Genomic DNA, 24255 nt, shown 5'->3' on the forward strand with positions numbered 1-24255 from the left:
CGCACATAGTATGCTGGTCCTATTTTATCCTGCTCAGGTCTGCGTTACCCTGCGCTCAAATACTTTTGTTCTCTTGTTCCTGAAGTTAAACAGCCCTCGATTCATGAAGCGATTTACGCAACTAGATAATGAATCTCACTGAGTGCCGAAGTTGTTAGTAGTTTCAGATGCACTTTAAGCTTCGATGAGCTGCACTTGGATTTACAAATGCCATTAAGGACAGCCTGAAAACCATTTCCAGGATCCTTTGCACTAGCGTAAAACCAATACTCGGTAGCTTCTCCAGTTATTATAGGGAAACAAGAGTCTCCATTGCTACAGTAACTTCCGATATCTTTGGCAAAAACTAACTTTCGTCCTGCAGCTGCTCACAGTTCCTGTTCATTACTTTCACTAAATTGCGATTTGTTAGCTCCCCCTGGTGGATAAATTACGCTCAGATAACAACGACCGCCTTGGTTCACTATCGCTACCAATTCAGATGTAGGCCAACTGTAACTGGGACCCAATACTTAATCTGATTTAAATAATTTTAAGATTAAATAATTACCGTTATGCCGTTCAAGGGAATTCTGAAAATAATGTACGAGCATAATCAGAAGCTTCCGGGAAATGATCCCAGTGTAACAACGTACTTTAGGAATAAGTCTTCAGGTCTAAGGCCTTAGTTATAAATCTACCTTTGTAATCTGAAGCCTAAGGCCTATAGAAAAACACTAAATTGGACCTTATTGAAGCCTGCTCTTGTGAAGATATCTTAATGAATCGAAAGCATGGAATTAAATGATTCTGTCTGCAGACAGTAGTTTTGAAAACTGAAGCCACACTTCGAAGACCCATCTCATAGCACTGTTTACCTGGCATTTGTGGTTTAAAAAGTAATTTTATGGAGTTTAATAACATAACAAAAGGACACAAAGGAGCATTTTGATTTTAATATATAGAACCCAATAATTCTAAGGTCCTAAAATAGACACATTTTTAGACAGTTAGTAGGGCCCTGTTCTGTTTCCCCGATGTAAACAATTCTCAGTTCAGGTTCAGGTTCTAAATTGAACTGTAACTGAAATGTTTCTGATTACAGCATTGTTGACCAAATTAGTTGAACCATTATTAAATCAGTTTCTTACCTTTGCTAAACTTCAGCTAAGCATTTTAGCTCCCCCAAGATGGAGAACCCAGGTTTTAGGCCAGGATCACATCATTTAATCCCGTCTTATCTTCAGGAGAAAAAAAAAATCAAGCCCCATCCAGAGATCGTAGATAAACTTTGCTAAAACAAACCTACCCAGCTTAGCTCCAGGCTGCAGGGCTACAGGTCAGCAGTACTTAGCAGTAATATACCAATGAATTAGGTATTGTGTACGGTATGATACATGTTGGAAAAAAATGACAAAACATTTTTTTAAACAAAGCAATTTATACAATACATTTTACAGAACACCTGAAGACCAGACTTCACAATCATGCTTTATTCTGATTTTTTTTAAATAAGGGTCAAATAAAAGGATTCCTTCTATTTTCGACAGGTCTCATGAACACTACATTGTCCAAAAGTCCTCCTTGGGGGTACAGCTGTACACCTCACAACTCCACCACAGGAAGAGGTACTAAAATGATCATTTACTACGTTGTTTTTCTTCATTTTAAATATCATCGGCGATTAAAACAAAACACTGATTGTCAACACAAAATATAGCTTAGCACCAGTACATTAAAACTGTACTTTTGCATATTAAAATACTGTATGCAAGGAGGGGAAAACAGTTATAATACACACACTTCAAATAAAGCACCAAACATTCAAAGTCCTATTAAATCATTTTTTTGCCAGGATAAGGAACAAGTTAATTATAATTATTATTATTGTTGTTATTATTATTAGTAGTGGTAATCAGACCCACCCACAAGCAGGGAGGGGGATGAAAAGCTTTCAGGGGCCCAATAGATAATAATAATAATAATAATAATAATAATAATAATAATAATAAAATTAAGCAAGGACACCAACTGACCATTTAAAAATAAAACACACATCGGCTTCCATCGGCCATGGCCAAAATCATTACGCCAGGACGGGTCAAGGTGATTGGAGGGTTCACACAAGGTCATTTGTTCTTCCCAGTCTAAGGTGCAGGGTGCAGCCATGTCACACCAGCATGCGAGGAACCCATCCCATCTGTACTTGGGGAACTGAAAGAACGTCAAGCATTTGCAAGGGTTTCCCACCGTTATACATGAGGGGGGGGTGAATCACAGGAAGAACTTGACTGCATTAAGACAGTGCGATCAAGCCCTACATCTGCGCTAATCTATAAATGCTTATTGATCTACAGGCATATCATCTATTTGGGGGAGGGGCAGGAGTGGCCTTTCTTACAATAACTTAAATGCAGACACTGAAGGAGATCAGTGGGAAGCAGAACATTCATTTATAAAGAAAACCCTTTTTTGGTTATCAGTCAGAAAGAACCACTTTTGTCTTTTTTTTTTTTTTTGAGATGCTTCTTCCAAAGTGGAATTAATACCATCACAGACTGGGCAAAAACACATACAACTTCAAACTGTACAGGAACGTGGTCTGTGAGCAAATACTGACCCAGTGACCTGAGGGGCGTGTGGTTGGCTACGGTGGGGGGCGGGGGGGGGTGTTCTTGAACATGGATTTCACTGGTTAGCAGAGAACCCATCTGGCCCAATGGCCCTCTGACCAGTTGGCTGAGCTTAAGCCTCTTAGCTGCACATAAGAGTTTACCAAGATAAAAGACTGGGATTATCTCTGAAAACATTCGGTTTTTCTCAAAAACAAACACCCACAAAAACCTTGTCATATCAACAGTACATTACAATATTATACATTACAGTCCAAAATGTGTTAACCCTGATGGCAAGATATACATATATAATAATTCTATATACATATAAGCATATAAAAAAGGTTTTAAAACATTTATTGGATACTGAAAAATACCTACAGGATTGAAACGTGAAAGTTCAACTGTCCCTACCACGAATTCTTCTCCACAGGATGGTAACGTAGCAGTCAGTCTCTAGCATTAAGTCTTCACTGCAAGGAGACCAAGATGTGTCATGTGACACATGCCACCCTGAACTAATATTCAGAAATGTACACGTCCAGAGGTTTGCATCTCCCTGCTAACGTGAAAAACACTGTCTGTATCTGTGCATCATTGTTGCCACGGCAGCACCTCAGCACACCAGACAGGCGATCTCTCACCTTTCCTCCTTTTTGTGTGATTTCTTACTCTTGGAGGACTGGGAACTGGAATCCGCTTTTGGGCAGATTAGGGTGGCTGTGGGAGGCTGGCACCCCAGGGGCCCGGGCGTGTCCGAAGACTCCGCCTCCAGGAAGTGCAGAGAGGAGCCCAGCAGCTCCTGCAGTTCCGTCACGCAACGCACCAGCTCCACCTGTCCGCCCGCGTCCTCGTCCTCCCCCGCCCGGGGGTCCTCCGGGGCCGGCGTCACCTGACTGATGGACACCTGCCTGCACAGCTCCGCCCACGAGATGCTCACCACTTCCAGGTGAGGGTACCGCGCCCGGAATATCCGAGCGGACATCTTGAGCCGCTTCAGGACGTCCGACAGCAGGAACCAATTGCAGAAGCTGCAAGAGGGCAAAGGAACAGATGCACAACAGCTGTGACTTAAAAACAACCCCTGCTTACTACAGCTACATTTTCACACTACACAGCCATTTGGGTCCTTTGGCATATGCAGCATCCTTTTAAATGAAGCACGTTTTAGGCATGAAGTAACTCTGAAGATGAGCTCATAATTCAGTTTCAGTATTCGACTTGGTTTACTTATCAATATTTTTCCAAGATAGTCAAGCTATTCAAGCTGTTGAAGATACAAACGTGTCACTAGCAACTCACTCACCCCTGTGACAGTGACACCTGGACGTGGTAACAGGGTAACAGGGGCTCTGAGGAAAACTCAAACAGGAAGCAGTCGTCCTCTGCTCTCGCCTCCTTCCGCCCCTCCTCCACCTCAGGGAACGAGAGCAGGAAGTCCCAGCATGCCTCCTGTCCGGCTTCTGAAAATAATTTTTCCGCTGTGAACACGATGGTTAATTTCCCCCTAACGCACACTACTCTAAAACAGGGGGAACCAACAATGTTCCTGAGAAATCTACCGTCCTGTAGGTTTTCACTCAAACCCTAAAAAAAGCACACCTCTTTCAACAGCTAGAGATCTCGTTGAGCTGCTAATTCGTAGAATCAGGCGTTCCAAATTAGGGTAGAAGTGAAAACATGCGCGACGATAGATCTCCAGGAACAGAGTTGGCTGCCATTGCTCTAAAGGATCGAAACATCTGCTTACAACAGGTATAGCCCTCCCTCTAGTGGACGCTTTGTTTAGGTACAACCGTATCCCAATAGCAAACTGTCCTCAAAATGGACACGGATTAAGCAGACCGGCTTTATCACCTGACCTTGTAACTATAATTAAAGTCTTATTAGAGCATAAATAAATAAATAAGTAAATAAAAACAACGATGTTAATCTTTAAGGTGACATGACACACGATGTGGGATTTGCCTCTCACCAAACACAGCACTGCTGTAGAACTCCCAGTGCATGCTGGGATCCTGCCCGTTACGCCCTTCCAAATCCGCAAAGTATTCTGGAATGGAACAAAAAAAGGCAGATTCACCCTGAAATTCACTGACATTCCAAACAGCCCCAGGAACTCATTTAAGAAGAGATCAGAGTTTGGGTCGATTCAATTTAAATTCAGTTGTTTCTGAAAATTAATTGCTATCCAATGCATGTCTTGGAAAATGCCCAAAATGGCCTCTGATGATATTTTCAAATAATGAACTGAATTTCAATTCTCGAATGCTTCAACTGGCCAAATTCAAACAGAGCGGACACCAGACTGGAGAGCGATTCGGAGCTTTGTACACAAACAGAAGGCCCGCCACTCGCAGGTTTCTGAAGCGATGCCTGAACCCAGACAGTTACCGCTGAGGAAGGTCTTCATGCTGCTGCTCTGAGCGAGTTTGACGGCGGTCTGTCCGGAGTAGGTGGCCAGCGTAGGGTCCGCCCCTCGATTCAGCAGCATCCACACCGCCGGCAGGTTGTCGCTCGCCACCGCATCATGAATTGGCCTGCACAGGGACCTCAAACGTTAGGCACTTACAGCAATGCGTTATCAGGTAACAAATAATATGGCAAGCATTCATCAGGTGTCCATATCGCCTCCATAAAGGGTTAAAGGTCAGCGGTCAGGCAGTAATACATTTGCTTGCCGCTGATGTACTCCTGGGGTCTCAAATACAAACCCTGGAGGGGTTGCGGTGTCTCTTCGTTTCAGCACTTAAATTAATTTAAGTCACTAACTAAAGAACCCACACACCTTGTTTCCAAGGCCAAACTTGGCAGCTAATTAACAGTAAACCACAAAAACCATTTGCACTGCAATCCTGAAGTGTAAAAACCCTGTTAGAGACCTAATGTGACAAATAAAAGTGTCACTTAACAGTAAGGTAGCTTCTACGCTGTCTGTGTAATATCCTTCAAACATCCGCATCAACACTTATCAGCAGGTATGGCTGCGTAAACACCAGCAATTAGCATCAGTCAGTGAGTTCCATTTGTTGCACCTTAAGTATATACTCCTGAATATTGAAGAGGCAATGCTCTCATCCTTGCACGACCCCCCCACCACCCCCCCCCAGGCTCACCGTGTGCCGTCCTGTGCGCTGCAGTTTACGTCGGCTCCGTGCTCCAGCAGCACCTGAACGATCTGGGTCCAGCCTCTGGCACAGGCCTCGTGGAGCGCCGTGTAGCCCGCGTTGTCACGGCGATTCACCTCCCGCTCATCCTTCTCCAAACAGTACAGCACCACCTCCTGCAGGATCGTAGGGGGGGGGAGGCGGGGTCATGAGATCAAGGCTGTGTAAGTCAACACCACACTACAGCCAACATACAAGAATCTGCAGACCTTCCCGTAAACACACCCCCGGCAGGGTGCGAGACGGGGGGGGAGCCCTGTGCACAGGCGGAGGGGCGGAGCGCTACCTGGTAGCCCAATCTGGCGGCTCTCTGAAGCAGGGTCTCGCCGGCGTTCTTATTGACGATGAGCCGTCGGACCTCCGGGGGGACGGGACGGCCGGGGGGAGACTCCGGGGTCCGGCCCCTCCCCACGCCGCCTCTCCTGGCCGCGGAGGGAGACGGACGTCCCCTGAGAGGGGTGGGAAGGTCAGGAGGCTTCTTCACAGGAGAGCAGTCGCTATTGGAGACCAGGGGGGCGGAGCGCTTTCCGGAGCTGCCACGTTTGGGCTTGAACTGGAATTAAGAAATTTTTTTTTTTGACATGAAAGAAAAAAAAAACGAATTAGCACGTGCTGGAGGTGTCACTGTAAGGACAGAGGTTCACAGTCAGTGAGCTCCTCACACAGAGAAGAGAAATATCTCGCTTCATTCTACAGGCCACACGAGGGCACTCTAAGCACGCTTTTGTGGTTTTTTTCCCGATTAAACGGATTACTCACCCACAAAACATTCGGGTGAGTCAGGATGATCGTCAGAATGCTCTCTGAAACGCCGGCATCCAGAAAAGAGCCATTTTGTGACTCTCCCTTACCTTCCTCTCCTCGGTGTCACACAGGTGCTTGCTTTTGAACTTCCTCTTCCCCGAGGGTTTGTCCTGGGGCTCGGGGGAGGCGGGACGTTCCGAGTGACGCGCTGAACCCGAGCGGGTCTGCAGGGGCCTCCTGGGGGTCCTGTCCGGGCTGGCACCCCGACACGTCAGCGTGGCACTGAGTCGCGGATACAACCCAATCTTCTGATCTACAAAACAAACAATAATAAAATCTTCATTATATTTATTATTACACTAAATAACTCATACAGTCACACAGTTACTGACTCAATAAATACACCCAGACACCTGTTACAGTAATAAGCCTGATACTTTATCTTGGCTGATGTGGAGTAAGCCAAGAAAAGAGAAGATGGATTACTGGCATGCAAATGATGTTTGGGAATGTCTTACGGAGATGAGTAATGCAATCAACACAAGACTGCACACTGGGAATGTGTGTACCATCAATGCTGAAACCAGCCAGTCTTCAGTAAGCAGTGCTAATCAAGGATCAGGTTTCCCCTGCCCACATCCTAACCTGGTCCATTATGAGCCAGCAGGCTAAATGAGCCCAGAGGAGCATTCCTACTCCTACACGTTTTATGAGTACGGTCCCAAGTTTCATCAGTTCAGCTTGTTCAGCATCCGTTCAATGTGGCCCAACCGTTAAAATATCATTTTTATTTTCAAGGTTATACAAATACTCAACTTACAGAAGTGCTTAAAAACTCCAACTGACAATCAGTGCTCATTCCAAAAAAAAAACAAAAAAAAAAAAAACACATGGACATTTCAGGTATGCCTTCATCAGCATGTGAGAGACACGCAAATCATCTGCTTACATTTAGCAGATGCTCATCGCCAGAGAAATATCTTTAAAATAAGATATACAATCAATTTATACAGACATAATTCAGGTTAAGTACCTTACTCAAGGCCACAACAGCAATGCCCCCACCCGGGAATGGAACCTGCAATCTCTGATTTACGAGCCCAGGTCTCTATCTATTATTCTGCATGGCTGCCCATAAATCTTACGATTATAAATGGAAGTATGCCCATGAAATCCCCCCCCCCCCCCAGCAATTATTATTCAGGGTACCTGTCCCAGCCCGGGTTGCTGGTCGTGTCGCGACACACCTCCCTTCCTCTTCTCCAGCCTTGTCTCTCTCCATGATATACTCCCCATTCTGGTACTTCCTGTTCCTGCGTCGCTTCCTCTTCTTCCTCGGGCAGGCGTCTTCCTCAGCGACAGCGGGCGTGGGTTTTGCCGTCCCCACGCACCCTTGGTCAGGCAGCGGGTTGGTGCGTGGCCTGCCCCTCTTTCGCCGGACTTCGCCGGTTTGCGGGGCGGGAGGAGGGACCTTGGCGGCAGGGGGCCGATTCTTTTCTGCGGGCCGCCGCCCCCTCTTCTGCCTGGGTGGGCAGCTTGCCACGGGCCCCGCCTCCTTATTCAACCAGCCGGGGCTGCCTTGCAAAGCCGGAGCGTCCACCGCAGACCTGCCCTCATTACCTGTAGGAAGCAACAAATGTACCAGGACAGTCAGGACTCATATCCAACCCAATCATTCCCATTAATGATTTCAGAACAGAACTGACTTGGTTTCATGACTGTTGTACTGAGTGAGCACTAATTGTCCAAGGTGGGAATCTAACCAAAAGCCCCAGGATTTCATACCTGAAGACACGTTTATTACCTGCTTTGATGTGAGGCGGCCGTGCCACATCAGTGAGGTTGCTCCATTCACTGCCCGCCTTCTCCCGCTCCTCGGTCGGTGGGGATGTAGCCACGTCCAGCTGGCCAGACTTCAGCACAGGTGCCCCTTGTTTCTTCTGCAATGATGCATAATAAAACTGAGCTAACAACACAGGTCACAAAACACTACAAAGTCTTTTCATCACAAAACTTTATTGACACAGTATAATTTTTTAATCGCAAAACTTTATTGACACAGTGTAATAAAAACTTTCCCTATACTCAAATGACTATTTTTTGAATATAGAACTAATTCTAAGCCTCCTTTCCTTTCTGCCCAGTTTTGAATGCCTAAGTGCATTTATCGATGCTCATTGCTGCGAGTTACTATTGATTTAACAGAGTACAGACAAGCATGTACTCTCCTCCGAATCACAGACATGATTCAGAGGAAGACACCTCATGTACAGCTTAATAGGCAAACCTGCAGGCACCAGACTGACCAGGAGGAATCACTATACCAACCTGGCCAACTGAAACTGTCCCATCCCGGGGCAATACTAGGACCAACTGTGCATCTCCACAGTCGACCACAGCGAGCACTGGTACAGTCCAGGTTCTAAACCAGAATGTGGGGCCCACTCATGCACTAGAACAGTGCGTTTACAGGATGAGCCACCGAACAACCCCTTCAAAGGGCAATTTTAGCTGGGAAAGAACTGCATGCTTTATGTGACAATTACATAAACATATAAAAGAACATGCAAACTGGTGATGAGAAATCATTCCATAAACACCCGTTCAATACTCAAGTCAATACTCCTGTTTCTGAATGGTTGGAAAGAAAATGGTTTCTTAAAATTCTCAATATGGATACAATTATTAGCCTTACTAGCCGCTGTATTCAAGTGTTTTTGTATCTTGTATGTTTGTTGAGATGAAAACTGACAAGAAACTGGCCAGCACCAGCAGATGACATGCAGTACACAAAAAAAAAAGAAAATAAGTCTTACTTTTCGGCGATGAGGCCACTCTGAAGTGCTGTCCTCCTTTTCGCGTGATCTCTTTAAGCTCCTCACCATCTTTTTTGAGGACACCACAGATGATTTGTCAGCCTTACTCTGACTGACTTTCTTGTATTTGTTAACAGTGACTCCACCTTTGGAAGGGGGTGTCTCTCTGGTTGCAGTCAATTCTTTCCCCCGTTCAGCCACATCTGGATTTGGACCCTTGAGGATGGATAAAGCCATTCCCTCCAGTTTCACACAAGGAGAGAGGGTCTCAGGCACCGGCTTCTCCTCATCCCTTCGCAATTTTGTTTTGACGCCGTTTTTGTCAACTTGACCACTACCACCCAGTAGTTGAGCTTGGGCAACAAGTTTTGAGCTACCAGAGCGCTCTTCACTTCCTCCGTTTTCCTCAATGCGTTTCTCAGTGCTCTTCTCTCTGGGCTCAGCGATGCTCCCATTTTCTTGTTTGCCGGAGTTCTTAGCAGGCATTCCCTCTGTGGAATCGGTCTTGACTTTTCCCTCTCTTCTCTTCATAGGCCTGAATGGTGGGAATCCACTGGACGGAGTATCCTGGGGTCTGAAATTCATGTTCGCTACCTCAGGCTTTCTCAGCCCGGCTGAGGCTGCATTACAACACCCTTCATCACCAAGCGCAGATGTCTCCAGTGCCTTTTGCTTCACTATGGACTCAAGATTTGAGAGAGGAGACTTTGTTTTCCCCCACTTTTTCTCAGCCATCTTGGATGGGCTTGGGTGACTGCTCTGAGGGCCTTTGCAACCCACAGTCACCCGTAACTTGGGAGTCACCTGGATCATCTTCTGCTTGACTGTAGACCCTTGGTGGGGAAGAGGAACTGGCTGGTTCCGTGCAGGATTGTCAATGGTGGGAGAAAGTGTAACCATTGTTTTCCCACCACTGAGCTTACAGTGAGGATTCGAGCCAGGAGAGATGGACAAAACTGTAGTGATGCTATCTTTAGGTGTAGTAGGTGTACCAACCTGTGTTCTGGGTACACAGGCATTGTCGGAATACTTGGATCCAAGGGTGTGCTGGGCGTCCTTCACTACAGATGGTCCCTTCATAGCTCTAGAGACCTGCTGCTCCCCTTGGTCAATAATAGAAATAGTCACCTGTTTAGCAGTGCTCTGGAGATCTTCCACAAATGCACCTTTCCCATCCTTGCTGCGCAATGTGGAGGCTAATATGGGGCTGGCCACACCCACATAGGTGCCAGCTAAGTTGCTAGTGGAGCTGTTCGAACCTTTAGCCCAGGGCGTCGATGGTTTGTGGGCCTGATGATTCGGGAGTCGTGAGGCTTGCTTTGGAGGGGCGCCATTTCTCAGGGTTTCTGGGAAGATGGAGAGAGGACCTCCAAGCCCAAAAGTAGCAGGCACAGCCCTCTTTGGAGGGATGGGATCACCTCCCTTACCATCCTCTGAAAGGTGGCACTCTGCGGCTGAGGAGGCGTCTTGAGGTTCCTTAGTGGTTTTAGGACGTTTTGATTTTGACGACAAGTCAAGGGGCACATCCCTCACTTCAGTAACTGTATGTCCGTGCACAACAGCACATTGAGCCTTGAGTCTTGAGCACACTGCGGGTGCCTTGCCCATACCTTGGTGAGACGGGCTCTTCTCCAAGTGGTTCAGCAGCCTACTGTGTGTGGAGACAATGGCTGGAGGGGTGGGGGGAGACACTGAAACAGGGGGTGGAGGAGCAAGGCCCGACGTCAACTGCTTCAGTGGCCGAGCAGTGATGGGCGAGGCCACGGAATGCAGGGGTGAGCTGTGTTCTGCTCCCGCATTGGAATTCTTGCTGCCAGAGACAGGCCCATGCTTGTTTTTATGTGCTGCTGTTGAAGGCGGCCGGGCTTCGGGTGCAGGGGCTTTGGCCACAGAGAAGTGGTAAGGGTAGGTCTGGAGGTTTGGGGCAACGCCAGAGCTTGATGTCTGTGGCCGGCACTCTACATGAAGCTGGCTGCCTGCGGTCTCCCTCAGAGCCGCAATCTGGCCCAAGCCAGGGGGCAGGGTGATCTTGCACAGCGGGGGGCTGAAGGTAGCGGATGGAAGGAAGGCGACTGGCTGGCCTGGTTTGAAAAGCGAAGAGCACTGGAAACCCGCCGGAAGGCTGATGACAGACTGGGCCTGCGAGTTTGTCCTCTTGCTTGGGGTCACGCCACCATGACTTGAGTTCGGAGGTGGTTTTTTGCTACACGTCCATTGCTGTGTGGGAAAACTTGGAGAGCCATCCACAGCAGGCTTGGGCACCTCTACGGTCTTGCGCAACGATGCAACGTTCACAGGGGCGGGGCCTATCAATAGGGCACCTTCATGCTGGGGACAAGAGGGAACTTCTGGACGAGGATTCAGACCACTGTCTTCTGAAGAAAAATCTGAAGCTTTGCAGTCCATTGCAGTTGCTATGGTGGTTTGCTGGCTGAGAGGCCCATCTCCCCTGAGTTCTGGGGGCAGTGTCTGGGGTGGGTTCCCCACCATGCTCACAGATGCCCTGTTCGGAGCACCAGTCTCTTTGATCACTGGGCTTCCATCCCCTACATTCATCGAAGTAGGATCCACCTGGATAACGACGGGGTTACAAAGCCCACATTCAGTGATCACACCAGTCTCCATGAGTCTCACACCATCTACACTCCCTCTCCACCTCAAAGCTCAATCGGCTCTTCCCCACATACAAACAAAATCCAGAACCTCAGTGAAGTCAAAATAATCAGGCATAGAGCGATTGGCCTTTAAGACTACATGTGGGACAAACACTGATAGCACACAGGCCTACCCATCAGAACGCCTTTCCTGGGACACCTATTAGTGGAGGAATTTCCCTCAAATAATCTTTCACTCTGCTCTTATGTGGACCTAAGATAACTAAATGAAAAGTAAGTGCTTTATTTGTAAGTACTATAAATCTCTACTGTGCTCAAGGAAGAACATGTTACCTGCATAAGAGTGCTGTTAACACAACATTCCTTAGGAGTCGCTGATCTCAGGCCTGTATTGGCGAATGCTTCTTCTGTACACGGAGCTGCACTGCTGAACACAGAAAGAACAAAAAATAAATAAATAAAAATGAGCGTACGTGTAACTACACTATAGTGGTGAAAGAATATCTTGTTGCGGCCATGTATTTTCTTTGCCCGCATATTTAGAATCACTATTCGTAGGCGCTTCCCACTGCTGCAATATCCTCAATCAATCTGTGAGCTTCAAAAACACACCTCTGCTGAAACACAGGTACCAGAGCCTATCGACCTAGTCTTAATTGAACTGCTCAGTTTTCCAGGTGGAAACCTAAACTGCAACAGTTTTTATGTGCGAGGACCTTTAATACAAAACCTCTATTTTGTATTAAACTGTACAGAACCAAATCTACCAGGTAAAGTGCTGCTATCGAGAAACACAACCATACAATAGCTACCCTCACCCAGTACCACACATCTAGGGTGAATTCTGAGCAATGTTTGGTAATGAAGCCAATTAAAAATAAAGTTGTAGTTAGATTACTGAATCCTTTTAGACAAACCTCACCATCCACAGGCACTGATGTTAACTGGATTGTGTACAATTTTTCCTACTGAATTAACCCATAATCTGGTTTGAATACATCTAAATATGAATATTCCCCTTAGAAATAAGGGACCACTCCACCAGCAATAAATACCTGTTATAATACATTGCCATATATTTATCATTATCATTAATGTACATCTATCCTTATATTCTGTCCTTTATTGTCTTAACACCAATGAAAAGCCAACAGTATCCATGACCAGAACACCCATAGCACTACACTGGACTACTGAGAATAACTGCATAGTTTTAGAACACTTGTCATAATATGAGGTGCTTGGATTTGTCTCTTTCTTAACAATTAGGGTAAATGTTCAGGGTGTGGGGTTGCAAGGAAACTTCCTGTGTGTAAGAGAAGCTTCCTCCCTTGAAATGTCTCAATTCAAATAACGTTTTAAAGTTTTTCTCCTAGAAAGGCAGGACCTCGTTAAAAAGCGCAAATTTTGCACAGTTGGCATCAAGATAACAAATGAATTCTTATGAATTAGGCTTTGTATTTCACACAACCAACAGTATACAGTTGCAGAACAAAAAATAATTTGGCAAATAATCAAGGGTTACATTATTTTAGTTTGAAACTTAAAATTGACAGAACTTTTCAGTGTGAGTTCAAGGGTTTAGTTAATGGGTAGCTAGAATGGGATGAACAAGAGCAAGCAAAGATAAAACACTTTCAAGTCAGCAGTCACAATGACAAGGAGAAAACAGGAAAGAAGAAATACAGCATTGTTGTTTGCCACTCTTAACCCTTAGCATGTCCCATTACTCCTACCACCTCAGACAAAACAAGTCATGTATCAATGATCTCTCTATGACCTCTCATTATTCATGGTTAATGCTGCACAGGTGGATACAGACAGCCCTCACCCAATTATTCTGCCGTAGAGAAGTGGGGCTGAGGCCATGGCAGGCGGTTGGGGGGGGGGGGGGGTGTTAATTTGGTCAAGAGAGTGATGCTTTCTTCCCTACATTGGTCATGGGCATAATGTTGCACGCTGTGGTAACAACCCCCCTTCCCCTAACAGTAACAGCCTCCCATGTGAGCCCACTGAATTCCAAAGGGGAATCCAACATTTTACTTGAGATTTGTTTCATTCGGCACAACTTCTGACTTCAACTTCTTTCACAAACAATATCTCCGCAGTCATCATCCATGTAAATCGCATGTGTGATGGATCTCAGTTCAGGTTTCTGCACAAAAATCCGAGTTAAAATGAAACGTCTGGTTGGCACTACAACCTCAAAGCGATCGCATAATGCAAAAAATGCAAGGTCGTCCTTTACATTCGCTACAAATATGACATGTCTCGCGCTGTTTCTATATAAAAAGCAGGCATCAAGCTACGACGCCGGACCTGATTAAACGTTACATACGTCGTCCATGCGTAAATAATAAAAGTTCAAAACGAATAGGCTGCACGCAGACCTATTCTGTCACGTTTTAAAATCCCAAAAGAGCATTTCTGCCCTTCTCTTGAATATCTTCAATAGTCAGGATGAGCATAACGTTGTTCAAGAAATACAATAACTCAATCACTAAACTAGCATTTTCGTTGACATCACAAGATGAGTACAATTATTTATATTCATACTTATCTAGACAATGTCAAGCCCAAGAGAAACTAACAGCTCCGCAACTCGCTCTATGGTGTCATCCAAACCAACATTTCAAAATATGACCTGGTTCACTACACAAACAAGACTGTCAACAAATTATTGGGAAAAAGACAATGAATACATAATTTAATATTTGTTCCAACGTTATGCTGCCATTAATATGATTTTCAGCTGCATATCCGTCGTCTCGCCTGGAAGAGACAGCTTTCCAATACGATGCTATAGCTAATTCTTCGGTTTGATGCGACTGTACGCAAAAGGATTAGGTAAACCACAGAACAACGGACAAAAGTGTGTGTTCATTTTAAATCTACCTGGTGATGTTACACATTATGAAACAATACAGCAAAAAAATCAAGCATTCCCCCTCGGTAAGTAGGCTACGAGCGAGATCCCGTCTATCGTCGGCTGCGAAGCCTAGAACCAACATTAAGGCACGAGACGCATGCGAGTGGCAAGTAGTCTATGATGCTGAAAATGTTGTCGACTGCAGACGGTTCTGTTAATTTGCCCATATATTCTTAATAGTTTTGAGTTCTTATGGTAAGGTTATTTCTTCATATAACCTTAATCTCAAGTGGGGTATAAAAATCACCTGCTCGTCTTAGTTTGTTCATCACAATATGAAAGAACGGCAACCGATTCTCAGGTGATTCGCAATGTTTGGAATGGAAGACAATGCGAATGATTATTTCAAGAGGGATATATTATTTAATATTTTCAGATGGATGGAAGTCTATGCATAACCTATAACGTTTAAAACTAGACAGCTGTCAATGTTGTGTCTTTGCGAGGTCAAACACGTAGTACGACAACAGTATACCCACTAGGCTACAAAAAAACACGTCGAGGCTGACATCGTGGACAGTTAGTCTATGCCACAAATAATTTCAAACTCCAATTATATAGGTCTATATTCCCCCAAAGTTATCTGGTTAAAGACCACGAGGTTGTATAGCAAAGCACAAACGGCGTTTTAAACATTTCATACTATGTGTTCGCAATTGCAGCCTTGGCTATTTGTAGAAGCAAATTAACTCACCACTAGTAAGAACAAATTGCACTTCTCACGAAATTCCTGGAAAAAAGTATTCAAACAGATAAAATCTTTAAGACACTTAATCCAACTTATTGCTAGATTGTGGGCTAACTGGCTAACGGTAGCCAGTACATGATGCGAAGGAAGGACAATGTTTGCTAACACTCTCCGTCCAGAACGTGTTCAAAATAACACAGGCGATATAGCTGCGCAGCAAAGTCTATCCTATCAGACTGAATACACATTGCTTGACACTGTTGGGAAAGGTATAAAATAGTCTAGGTAGCCTATCTCTGATCGCCTTTCGTGGCCCTTGTCGAACCGCGTCTAGGTTCAAAGATAAGATTAGACAGATCAGAACCGTTTTATTCGACTCCCATAACGTTACTAAATAATTCCCAAAATAATTATCAGACCCGACCCGATAGCCATGTCAAAATATATAAAGGATCACAAACCCGTTTGTATAGTGCACAAATTGAAAGAATGCATCAATGTACAAGTGAATTCCGTGTCTTTCGGTCCAAGTCCGTTGCAGTTCACTAATCTCGATCGTTTTCGGTTCTGAAAGTCCGGGGGGTTTCGTCAAGACAGTCCGTACCGTATCTCTCTGATGGGAGAGAGGCAGATGAGGAACTATTACTATGGGGCTTGTAGTATTCCGCTGCCTATATCCCCACAATGGAAATATAAATAAGGGAGGAGTACGGACTGCAGCTACCAGCATGCACTGCCGGCCCCAGCCGCTCAAGGCGAAAGGGGATCGCAACGGTGCGCTAAACTGAAAAAGCTTAAGTAGCAAAGTGAAAATAGGAAATGCAATAATAAAGGCATTGTTTGTTATATCATTTATATGCGAGAAAGCGCCATACAATTAATAGGCTACAACAACAGACGCGTGTCCTGCGAGGTACAGTGGTAAAAGCATTAAAGTCTTACCGAAGTGGGGAAAGAAATGAGCTTGAAAAGGTGGCTATGTAGTTCTCACATTGCAGCGAAATTAACACGAGGAGCAGAGACCCTTGCGGGTGTGGAAAGATGTTTAAAAGAGACCCGCACTGGCATAATCAGCGCTGATAAGTGCTGGATTTAAATGGTATTTAAAATACGTATACATAAGTGAAAGGGAGACACGTGCTTCCCATTCACAATAACTTCCTTTTAATTTTACGATGTCCGCTTGGACCATGGTATCCGTATACCATGAGGAAGCACACCGAATGCGTTGACACACACCGAACTATATAACCAATACAGGCCTTTGTCACAATCTTATACACGCATATATATAACGATTAATCAGCACAAGCGCATGCACAAATGCGTGTTGTATTTGTGCACAAAGCAAGCTGATTTGACTCTGCGTTTTCATCCCATAATTTTCTCTGACCTGAAACGGATGCACTAGCTTCAAAGGCAGATGTCATTTTGTGTTAAATTACGTCATTAATTTTGTGAGTTTTCGTGTAGCGAAAAAAAAAATCCATAACCTGATTATTTTTTTATCATGCAGCTCCAATTACATTTATATTTTATTTGCTTTGCAGACATCCATTCCCTGGACAGCAAGCTGTAATAAACTCTGACCCCTGCATTATCTCCCTCTACCACCTCCCCCCACGTTTCCCCCTTGCCCTGTTAATACTGCTTCAATCCACAGCAACTCCAAAACCAGCTCACTTCCTTTTTGCCTGGCCTCTTTACCTCTCTCATCTTGACTTCTTTCAGTTTCCTTGATGACTGTGCTGTCTTACACTCACATATACACTCAATCTACTCTCTCTCTCCTCGTCCAGCCCATCTATTTTAACTTCTCTTCCACCTCTGATTGGTTCCATTTTACACTCAGCAAGAGTGAACTTATGTCCAAATAAAAAGACATGGGGAAAGCCCAAAGTCCACTAAAAAATGGCCTCATTTGCTCCCCTCCGAGGTCTTCAGCAAAAACAAACCTGCCATCACACAGAAGAATTCAGACTGCTGCTATTAAAACCTACAAGCCCCTTTCCATCCACCCACTACTCCCCCCTCAAGCCCCATTCTAAACCGCCATAATCATAATCTCTCATTACCCATTTCTTGACACTATATGAATATGTATGCATTATTTAAATTACCTCTGCTATTAAAGAGTGATTGTGATAGCACAGTAGGCACACACAACACATAGGCCACTGTCCAAAAGACATGTTTCACATGTATGACAATTTGATTCTGTAGATCCAGAAATCTTGGCACATACATGGACAGTTTCAATTCATGAGCTCTTGTGAACAGCAAACCTCAGTGAAGAGCTCCAGCCAACTCAAACTCAACCTTTCGATGTTAAATCTGTTCTATCTCCAGGTGGAATCCTTGCTAGGGTAGGCATCCAGGGAAAGCTCCATCGGGCCATCCCGGACCACCAAAACCTAAAAGCAATGTATACCGTCTCTAAACTGCAACTACCCTCAGCTGTTGCTGCCGTCCTTCATGGGAGGAAAGGATGACTTCGGAATTACCGGAAAACTATATTTGTGTCCTTAAACACACTGTGAAAAGCAAGCTCGGTTGATGGTTTGGGCCACTGGTACAGTGTTTCTTTATTCATATAAAGAAACCCATAACCAAAGCAGATGAAATGCACTGCTTATGGCAACACTCATGGTATCTCCACATTCAATGCAGTCATAGCTAGAACTGACATAGATTTAACTTGATACATCATGTAGGAAAAAACTATTTTTTCCTTGGAAACTATGAAAGTGGCCTCTGATTTAGTAAATACTGAAGACTATTAAGTATCATACAAACATCTTTTGTTGCTATATTTCACATTCACAAATGGACAGTCAAAATTGCTTTAACCAGCCTTCTTACTGTCACACTTCTTTTTAGTTAATTGGTGTGTGTATGTGATGTTCACAGGATTCCAATAGAACTGCATATTCCTATATGCTCATTTATTAACCATATAAGCCAGGTCTCACAGTAATATATCTTTCTCCAATTATACATGAGCAGAAGCCTATGAAGATACGTACTTTTATATTGGAGCTGAGATACAAATGCACAGGCATGTAACATTATGCTGTCATCCACCAACAACATCTAAACTCTGACCTCACTGCATAACAATAAAATGTCCAATGTTAATTCAACTCTTAACAGTTTATATGAGTTTTTAAGAGTCGAACAAGCACTATGTGTACACTGTAAAAGTTAATTTAACACTTAATATTTTACTGTGAGTCCTGTTAGTGAGTGTATGATGTTCATACACCTAATAACCAAACCAATTTAAAGGGGTGTTCTATAAAAATGACTTAAATATATGGTACGTAATACCATACATGTAACCCTTAATCGGTCTAGGTTTCCAATGGCAGATTTCTTTTTTTTTTTTTTAAGGCAGCTTTCTCAATGTTCAACCACAATTCTGGATTCGTATTACTTCAAAACTCATTAGTGAGAAAACGGTTGATACTATAGGGCCTAACTGGGTCCTCTTTCATTGGACCTACACTAAAATGAATTCCTGTTTTTCTATATCACCTCGAGTTTACCAGCCTGCATAGGCTACACGTAATAAACAAAGATAGACTAATCACTCTGTAATGTTTTATTTTAGACCAGGAATTCTGCATATAGGCTTTTGGTAGAAATCAATTTGGCATGATCATTAACAGCCACCAAGTTAACGACAGAGAATTGTAAGCTAGTCACCTGTAAATCAGAAACCCCAGAGCTATAGCACTAAGAACAAAAGTAACTGTCCCTCGCGCCATAATGTGGTTCAGTGTAGAGTCAGCTCCATCGACATAGTGCCTCCGTCGGTTGCATTATTTACAAACCCTTAATTATAACAGTCCTCCGCGATGCTAATCGTAAACAGCAAGACTAGACGCGGATAACACGTGAATGCTGTAGGCTAGCATGCACCTTCGCTCGGTGCTGTTGAAGTAACCCCTCGCGAAGTGGAGGCAAAGCAGATTCAAGAGACTGAATGTGAGGTGTTGAAAACGCGTCTTCTGCAAGGTCAAGCCAGGTAGCGACATCAGTCTGTCGAAGCTTTACGAAGGCCCGGAAAAGCTTTGTCTTGCCTTCAGAAATAAAAGTCATAGACTCTTATTGAACCCATCAGACAAGCAGCTCCTCACATATTCCGTGGCAGATGTAAAAAAAAAAAAAAAATGTTCCCATTTACATTGCACTGCTATAAATAGGCCTATATCTATGCTTTGAAATGTAACAACATAAAATGATATTTAAAATGAATGATTATGCAGATAATTAATATGCAGATATTGTCCAGTCTAGTTATAGCCTATACAGTGGCTCTTATGGGTCTGCGCTGTAGGCTAGTCTGCAACAAATTCATTTCCACTCTTAATGTGACAGGTAAAGGGAAACGCGGTCATGAAAATAAACAAAACTCAAACGATGACCTATTTCTTCATTATAGCCTACTCTCGAATAGGCTACAGCGCAGGGAGGCAACCCGTGGACGGTGTCGCCGATACAGCGGCAGACTGCTTTTAAACGTAGGCTACGAAATAACAGTGTCTTTCACCTACTGTATAAGAGGGAAAGAGTGAAAGAAACTAGAATGGTTCTGGTTAACAGCAGTGGGTTACGTGTTGTAGGCTATAGAACTATTTACAGTAGCCAACGTGTCAGATTGACATAGCTTACATTCTAATTTATTCACATTCATTAGAACCGAGAGCAGATGCAGAATAACAGTCCGCATTTAACAGAGCAAATAGCCTATACGAGAATACAACAATAGCTTTCAAACGAGTAACCTAGATGAACAGAGCGCGACAGCCCGCGATCTACACGTTGCAGGACTGCGCTGTCTAAAAAGCAAGACATAGCCTATCAAGAGAAATCCAGGAGATCGCAAGACGACAGGCTGAGCTCGGCAAGCGATCCTTGTAACGACCGGCCAGCGCAGAGCTTTTCCAGAAATCGACAACGATGGGACTCCGCAAAAAACAGTTCCAGTGATAACAGTCAGGCTTTTGTAGCGTATTCATTAGTAAAAAATAAGAATAGGCTTCGACATTCGGCTATTCTGAATAGCACCATTTCAGAATATTTGAACGGGATAGCCTACATACCGTATATGTTTTGACAACACCTCAGCTCGCTAGAAAAAAAAAAAAAGTATTTTGGGCCTATGATCGGATTCAGTTTTGCAGTGTAGCCTAACTTATTCTGACCGGGTGCGCTGTAGGCTAATACTTTGTAAGTTAGGGTAGGCTACTTTTATTCACCTGACTTCACTCAGGACAGTGGTCGGGGACTTGTTAGGCCTGTCGAACTGCAGAAGGTCATTAAAGTAGGATGAACTGTTTTGGGATAAGTAAAATACCGTAGCCTGTCATTAGCCCATAGTTGTCACCCCACCGGTGAAAAGAAAACCCACTGGAGAAAAATTAAATAAATCGAATGTTTCATATTGTCAAACGAGGGATCAGGCAATAAGCAGACAGCATAGGCTACAACCCCCAATTATGTAAGCATATTTTGTGACACAGGTAGGCTACCTCTATAATTAGGGTAAACATACATAACTAGACTAGCCTCTGCATACGCACTGACAGGTTACCAGGGTGAAACTCACAATGTCAAAATATGACAATATGACAAAAATACGAAAAACTTGGATACAGCACCACAGTTTGCACGTGTAACCTTCAGCATAGGCTTCTGTAGGTGTGTACTGCAATTTCCATTCATTCTAAACTCGTGAAAATAGCATAGTTAGCCTAATGGACTGAAATGGGATTAAATTCCAGAAATCGCTCACGCTGATCTTGACTCTTGAGTAGGTTCGTAAATGATCAAGTAACCGACACACAACTGGATACTTGTTATTGTCTAACCTACAAGTCTAATAACTGTAATGTATTAGATATAGTACATTAAAGCTAGCGTAAAGTTGAAAGAGTTTTACTGCCGCCCTCCATTGCGTTGCGAAATGCCCCTTTAATACCTCTCGCTCGCCAGCAGCGCCTTTGTTATTAGTAATGGCATGGTATCGCGCCGTCTTACCTTACGTCGCAAACTGTTAACATGCGGATTTACGTTTTGAGGTTCTGACCAAGATACCGGGAGACGAACGCAAGTTGTAAAACTTTTGCTTTCGCGTTTCGAATATGATTTAAAGAGAAATGAATCCAGGGTGAAATTTGGGCTTCTCCTCGCGATCTTCCATCATTGCCACTTTTCGACCGCAGCAGCTGGAGAGTGAATCGCGCACTGGGTCCTAAAGCCGGGCAATGTCTTATTTACAGGTGAATACATGCAGGTTGCATGTATGTCGGTGGCGAAAACGAATGAGCGAATACTTAATTTTTTTTTTTTTTTTACCTTTTCCTTTAACTAATCTTTAAAACTTCTAAACGTGAAACATCGAACGGGAATATACCTATAATTACAAAATACAATTATTGATTCAACTGTCAGCATGTAGTGGCCTAGTGACTGTTGGACGGCTTCGCATTAGATGGACAGCCTTGGATTCCCTCTCCTAACGGGATCTATGCTGTCTTTATGCACTCAGACTACTCTTCTAGAGGTCTTCCCCAGATGCTACAGATGTTTGGTAAACATGTGATGTGGCATTGGTCCACATGAAAATGTGTCCTGTAGCCCAGTCTAAGCATGCGCACCGCAATGTTGGGACTATTGGTCTGCTGGCACGGCTTCAAGTGCCTTAATTTGTGAAATGCTCTGCTCGAGCACTTCTAAGTGATTTGAGTCAATTCCAGGCTAGGCATGTTATTTCATATTGCTATTTGAAAGAAATTACCTTGTGATCTTTGACATTGTTTAGCCTAAAGCATTATTACCAATCAATTACAAACACAAGAATAGCTGACACATGTACAGGCCAGGACTGTGCAAAATTCATAATTTTACAGTTTGCTCCCATTAAATTCATGAATTTGAATTACATTTCAATTGCAATTCTATTCTTGACAAAACAAGAGAAGTTCATCTTAAATATAATTTACCACAAATACAAAAACTTCATTAATTTATTGAAATGATTCCCATCTATTCCCTTGTTTGGAGTAATTTTATTTAGTAATTTATTTCAACCTTAGTACCTACTTAATTAACTAAATTAATGCTGTTTTAGACTATCAAGTTCTGGACCTACTGTACTGCAAATAAATTTATTTTCTATTTAAAGCCAAAATTCCATTCATTTCCTATTTAATTTTCACAGACAGTTAAGACATTGCTTATTTACACACTGAAAACATTGAATTCCTCTGGCATGGTATGTATTTTTTTCATCAGAATGAACATAATCTTAGTAGTCACAATAAAAACACTGATGAAATTAATGTTTTAGCAACATTTAATATGCTGTCTGTATAATAACATGAATAATGTACAAATCATATTAAGATATAAAGCCATACTGTAAAAAGCTCTACATAAAGTACTATAAATGACCAGAAGTATCTGGACACCCCTTGGTCTGGGGCTGTTTTTCATGGTTTGGGCTAGGCCCCTTAGTTCCAGTGAAGGCAAATTTTAAAGCAATGACATTCTAGACGATTCTGTGCTTCCAACTTTGTGGCAACAGTTTGGAGAAGGCCCTTTCCTGTTTCAGCATGACAGTGCCCCCTGGGCACACAGCGAGGTTCATATAGAAATGGTTTTGTCCAGATCAGTATGGAGCACTTGACTGGCCTGCAGAGAGCCGTGACCTCAACTTCATCCAACACCTTTGGGATCAACTGGAAACCCAACTGCCAGCCAGGCCTAATCGCCCAATCAGTGTTCACCTCACTAATGCTCTGGCTGAATAGAAGCAAATCCCTGCAGCAATACCCCAATATCTAGTTCAAAGACTTCCCAGATGAGTGGAGGTTGTTATTGGAGCAAAGGGTGGATCAACTCCATATTAATGCTTAAAATTTTGAATGAGATGTTGGGTGTCAGGCATCCACATACTTGTAGTGTATCTATATGAATTTTAATTCTACTTCTTTTTATTCAAATTCAGATTGCAGTTCTGCATCCTGTCTGTTGCCTGAAATCAAATTCATTCCACAATAAAGAACTGATTTAAAGAGGCATTCACAATTATATTCTGAATGGTGCACAACCATCTGCTTGGCATTTTGTATTTTGGAAAGAAAGGTTATGATTATTGCCAACAATATATTACAATTGAGGTGATTAGCAAATCTAGATGAACTGAGACCAAGAAGATCAAGGGGAAGTAGACAAATATCTTGTGGTGTCAAGCAAAATAAACCATTGTAAAATTGCACCATAACTACAGGAAGAACTCAGTGCAGCTTGAGAGAAACCAGTAAAACAGCAACTATGATCTGCTGGTCTAAAAAATTGTGCATCTGCCTCTTCCCAATCTTTTTGATCCAGTGTTGATGATGCTTGACCCACTGGAGTCTTTTCTTCTTGTTAACAGCACATAGCAAGGGCTTTTTTTTGCAGATGCACATCATTTTAGACCAGCAGATCGTAGTTGCGGTTTCACTGTAGTCTGGGGAACTGGTTTCTCTCTAGTTAACTCAAATTCTTCCTTTAGTTGTAGTGCAGTTTCACGATGGTTTCTCTTGCTAGACAGCACAAGATATTTGTCTTCTACCTCTTCATGTTCCTAGTCTTCTCCTGTTAATATTACTGCCCATCAGCTGAATCCTTCTGAGTGTGTACTGAACACT

At 43.6% G+C, this 24255-nt stretch overlaps 1 protein-coding gene across 7 annotated transcripts; it reads right to left on the reverse strand.

Moving 5' to 3' along the window:
* Positions 1–924: 924 nt before the first annotated feature.
* Positions 925–21777, reverse strand: bcorl1 (BCL6 corepressor-like 1). Of its 7 annotated transcripts, none has more exons than XM_035410425.1 (14): positions 16496–16581; positions 16015–16166; positions 15560–15595; positions 12270–12360; positions 9322–11892; positions 8310–8445; positions 7715–8125; positions 6613–6818; positions 6048–6314; positions 5711–5877; positions 4989–5134; positions 4570–4647; positions 3901–4057; positions 925–3625 (listed from the first exon to the last, which is right to left on the reverse strand). In XM_035410425.1, exons 4-14 carry the CDS (start codon positions 12273–12275, stop codon positions 3235–3237), a joined length of 4536 nt encoding a protein of 1511 aa, XP_035266316.1. In that variant the 5' UTR covers positions 12276–12360; positions 15560–15595; positions 16015–16166; positions 16496–16581; the 3' UTR covers positions 925–3234. The 7 variants fall into 7 exon arrangements, with proteins under 7 accessions (XP_035266316.1, XP_035266314.1, XP_035266315.1 ...); XM_035410423.1 differs by having other exon boundaries at positions 12270–12363; XM_035410424.1 differs by lacking the exon at positions 15560–15595.
* Between the last annotated feature and the right edge of the window lie 2478 nt (positions 21778–24255).

The sequence above is a fragment of the Anguilla anguilla genome, chromosome 3 (genome assembly GCF_013347855.1).
Source record: "Anguilla anguilla isolate fAngAng1 chromosome 3, fAngAng1.pri, whole genome shotgun sequence".
In the NCBI taxonomy this organism is placed as follows: Eukaryota; Metazoa; Chordata; class Actinopteri; order Anguilliformes; family Anguillidae; genus Anguilla; species Anguilla anguilla.

What these genes read in the sequence shown, in the direction of transcription:
- bcorl1 (XM_035410419.1), bottom strand. Translation starts at nt 21,621, where the DNA reads ATGTTAACAGTTTGCGACGTAAG. An exon ending in AGCAACCCGGGCTGGGACAG is followed by an intron (nt 6,819 to 7,714) that starts GTACCCTGAATA and finishes TTTGTTTTGTAG; the next exon opens with ATCAGAAGATTGGGTTGTAT. An exon ending in CCGCCAGATTGGGCTACCAG is followed by an intron (nt 5,878 to 6,047) that starts GTAGCGCTCCGC and finishes ACGATCCTGCAG; the next exon opens with GAGGTGGTGCTGTACTGTTT.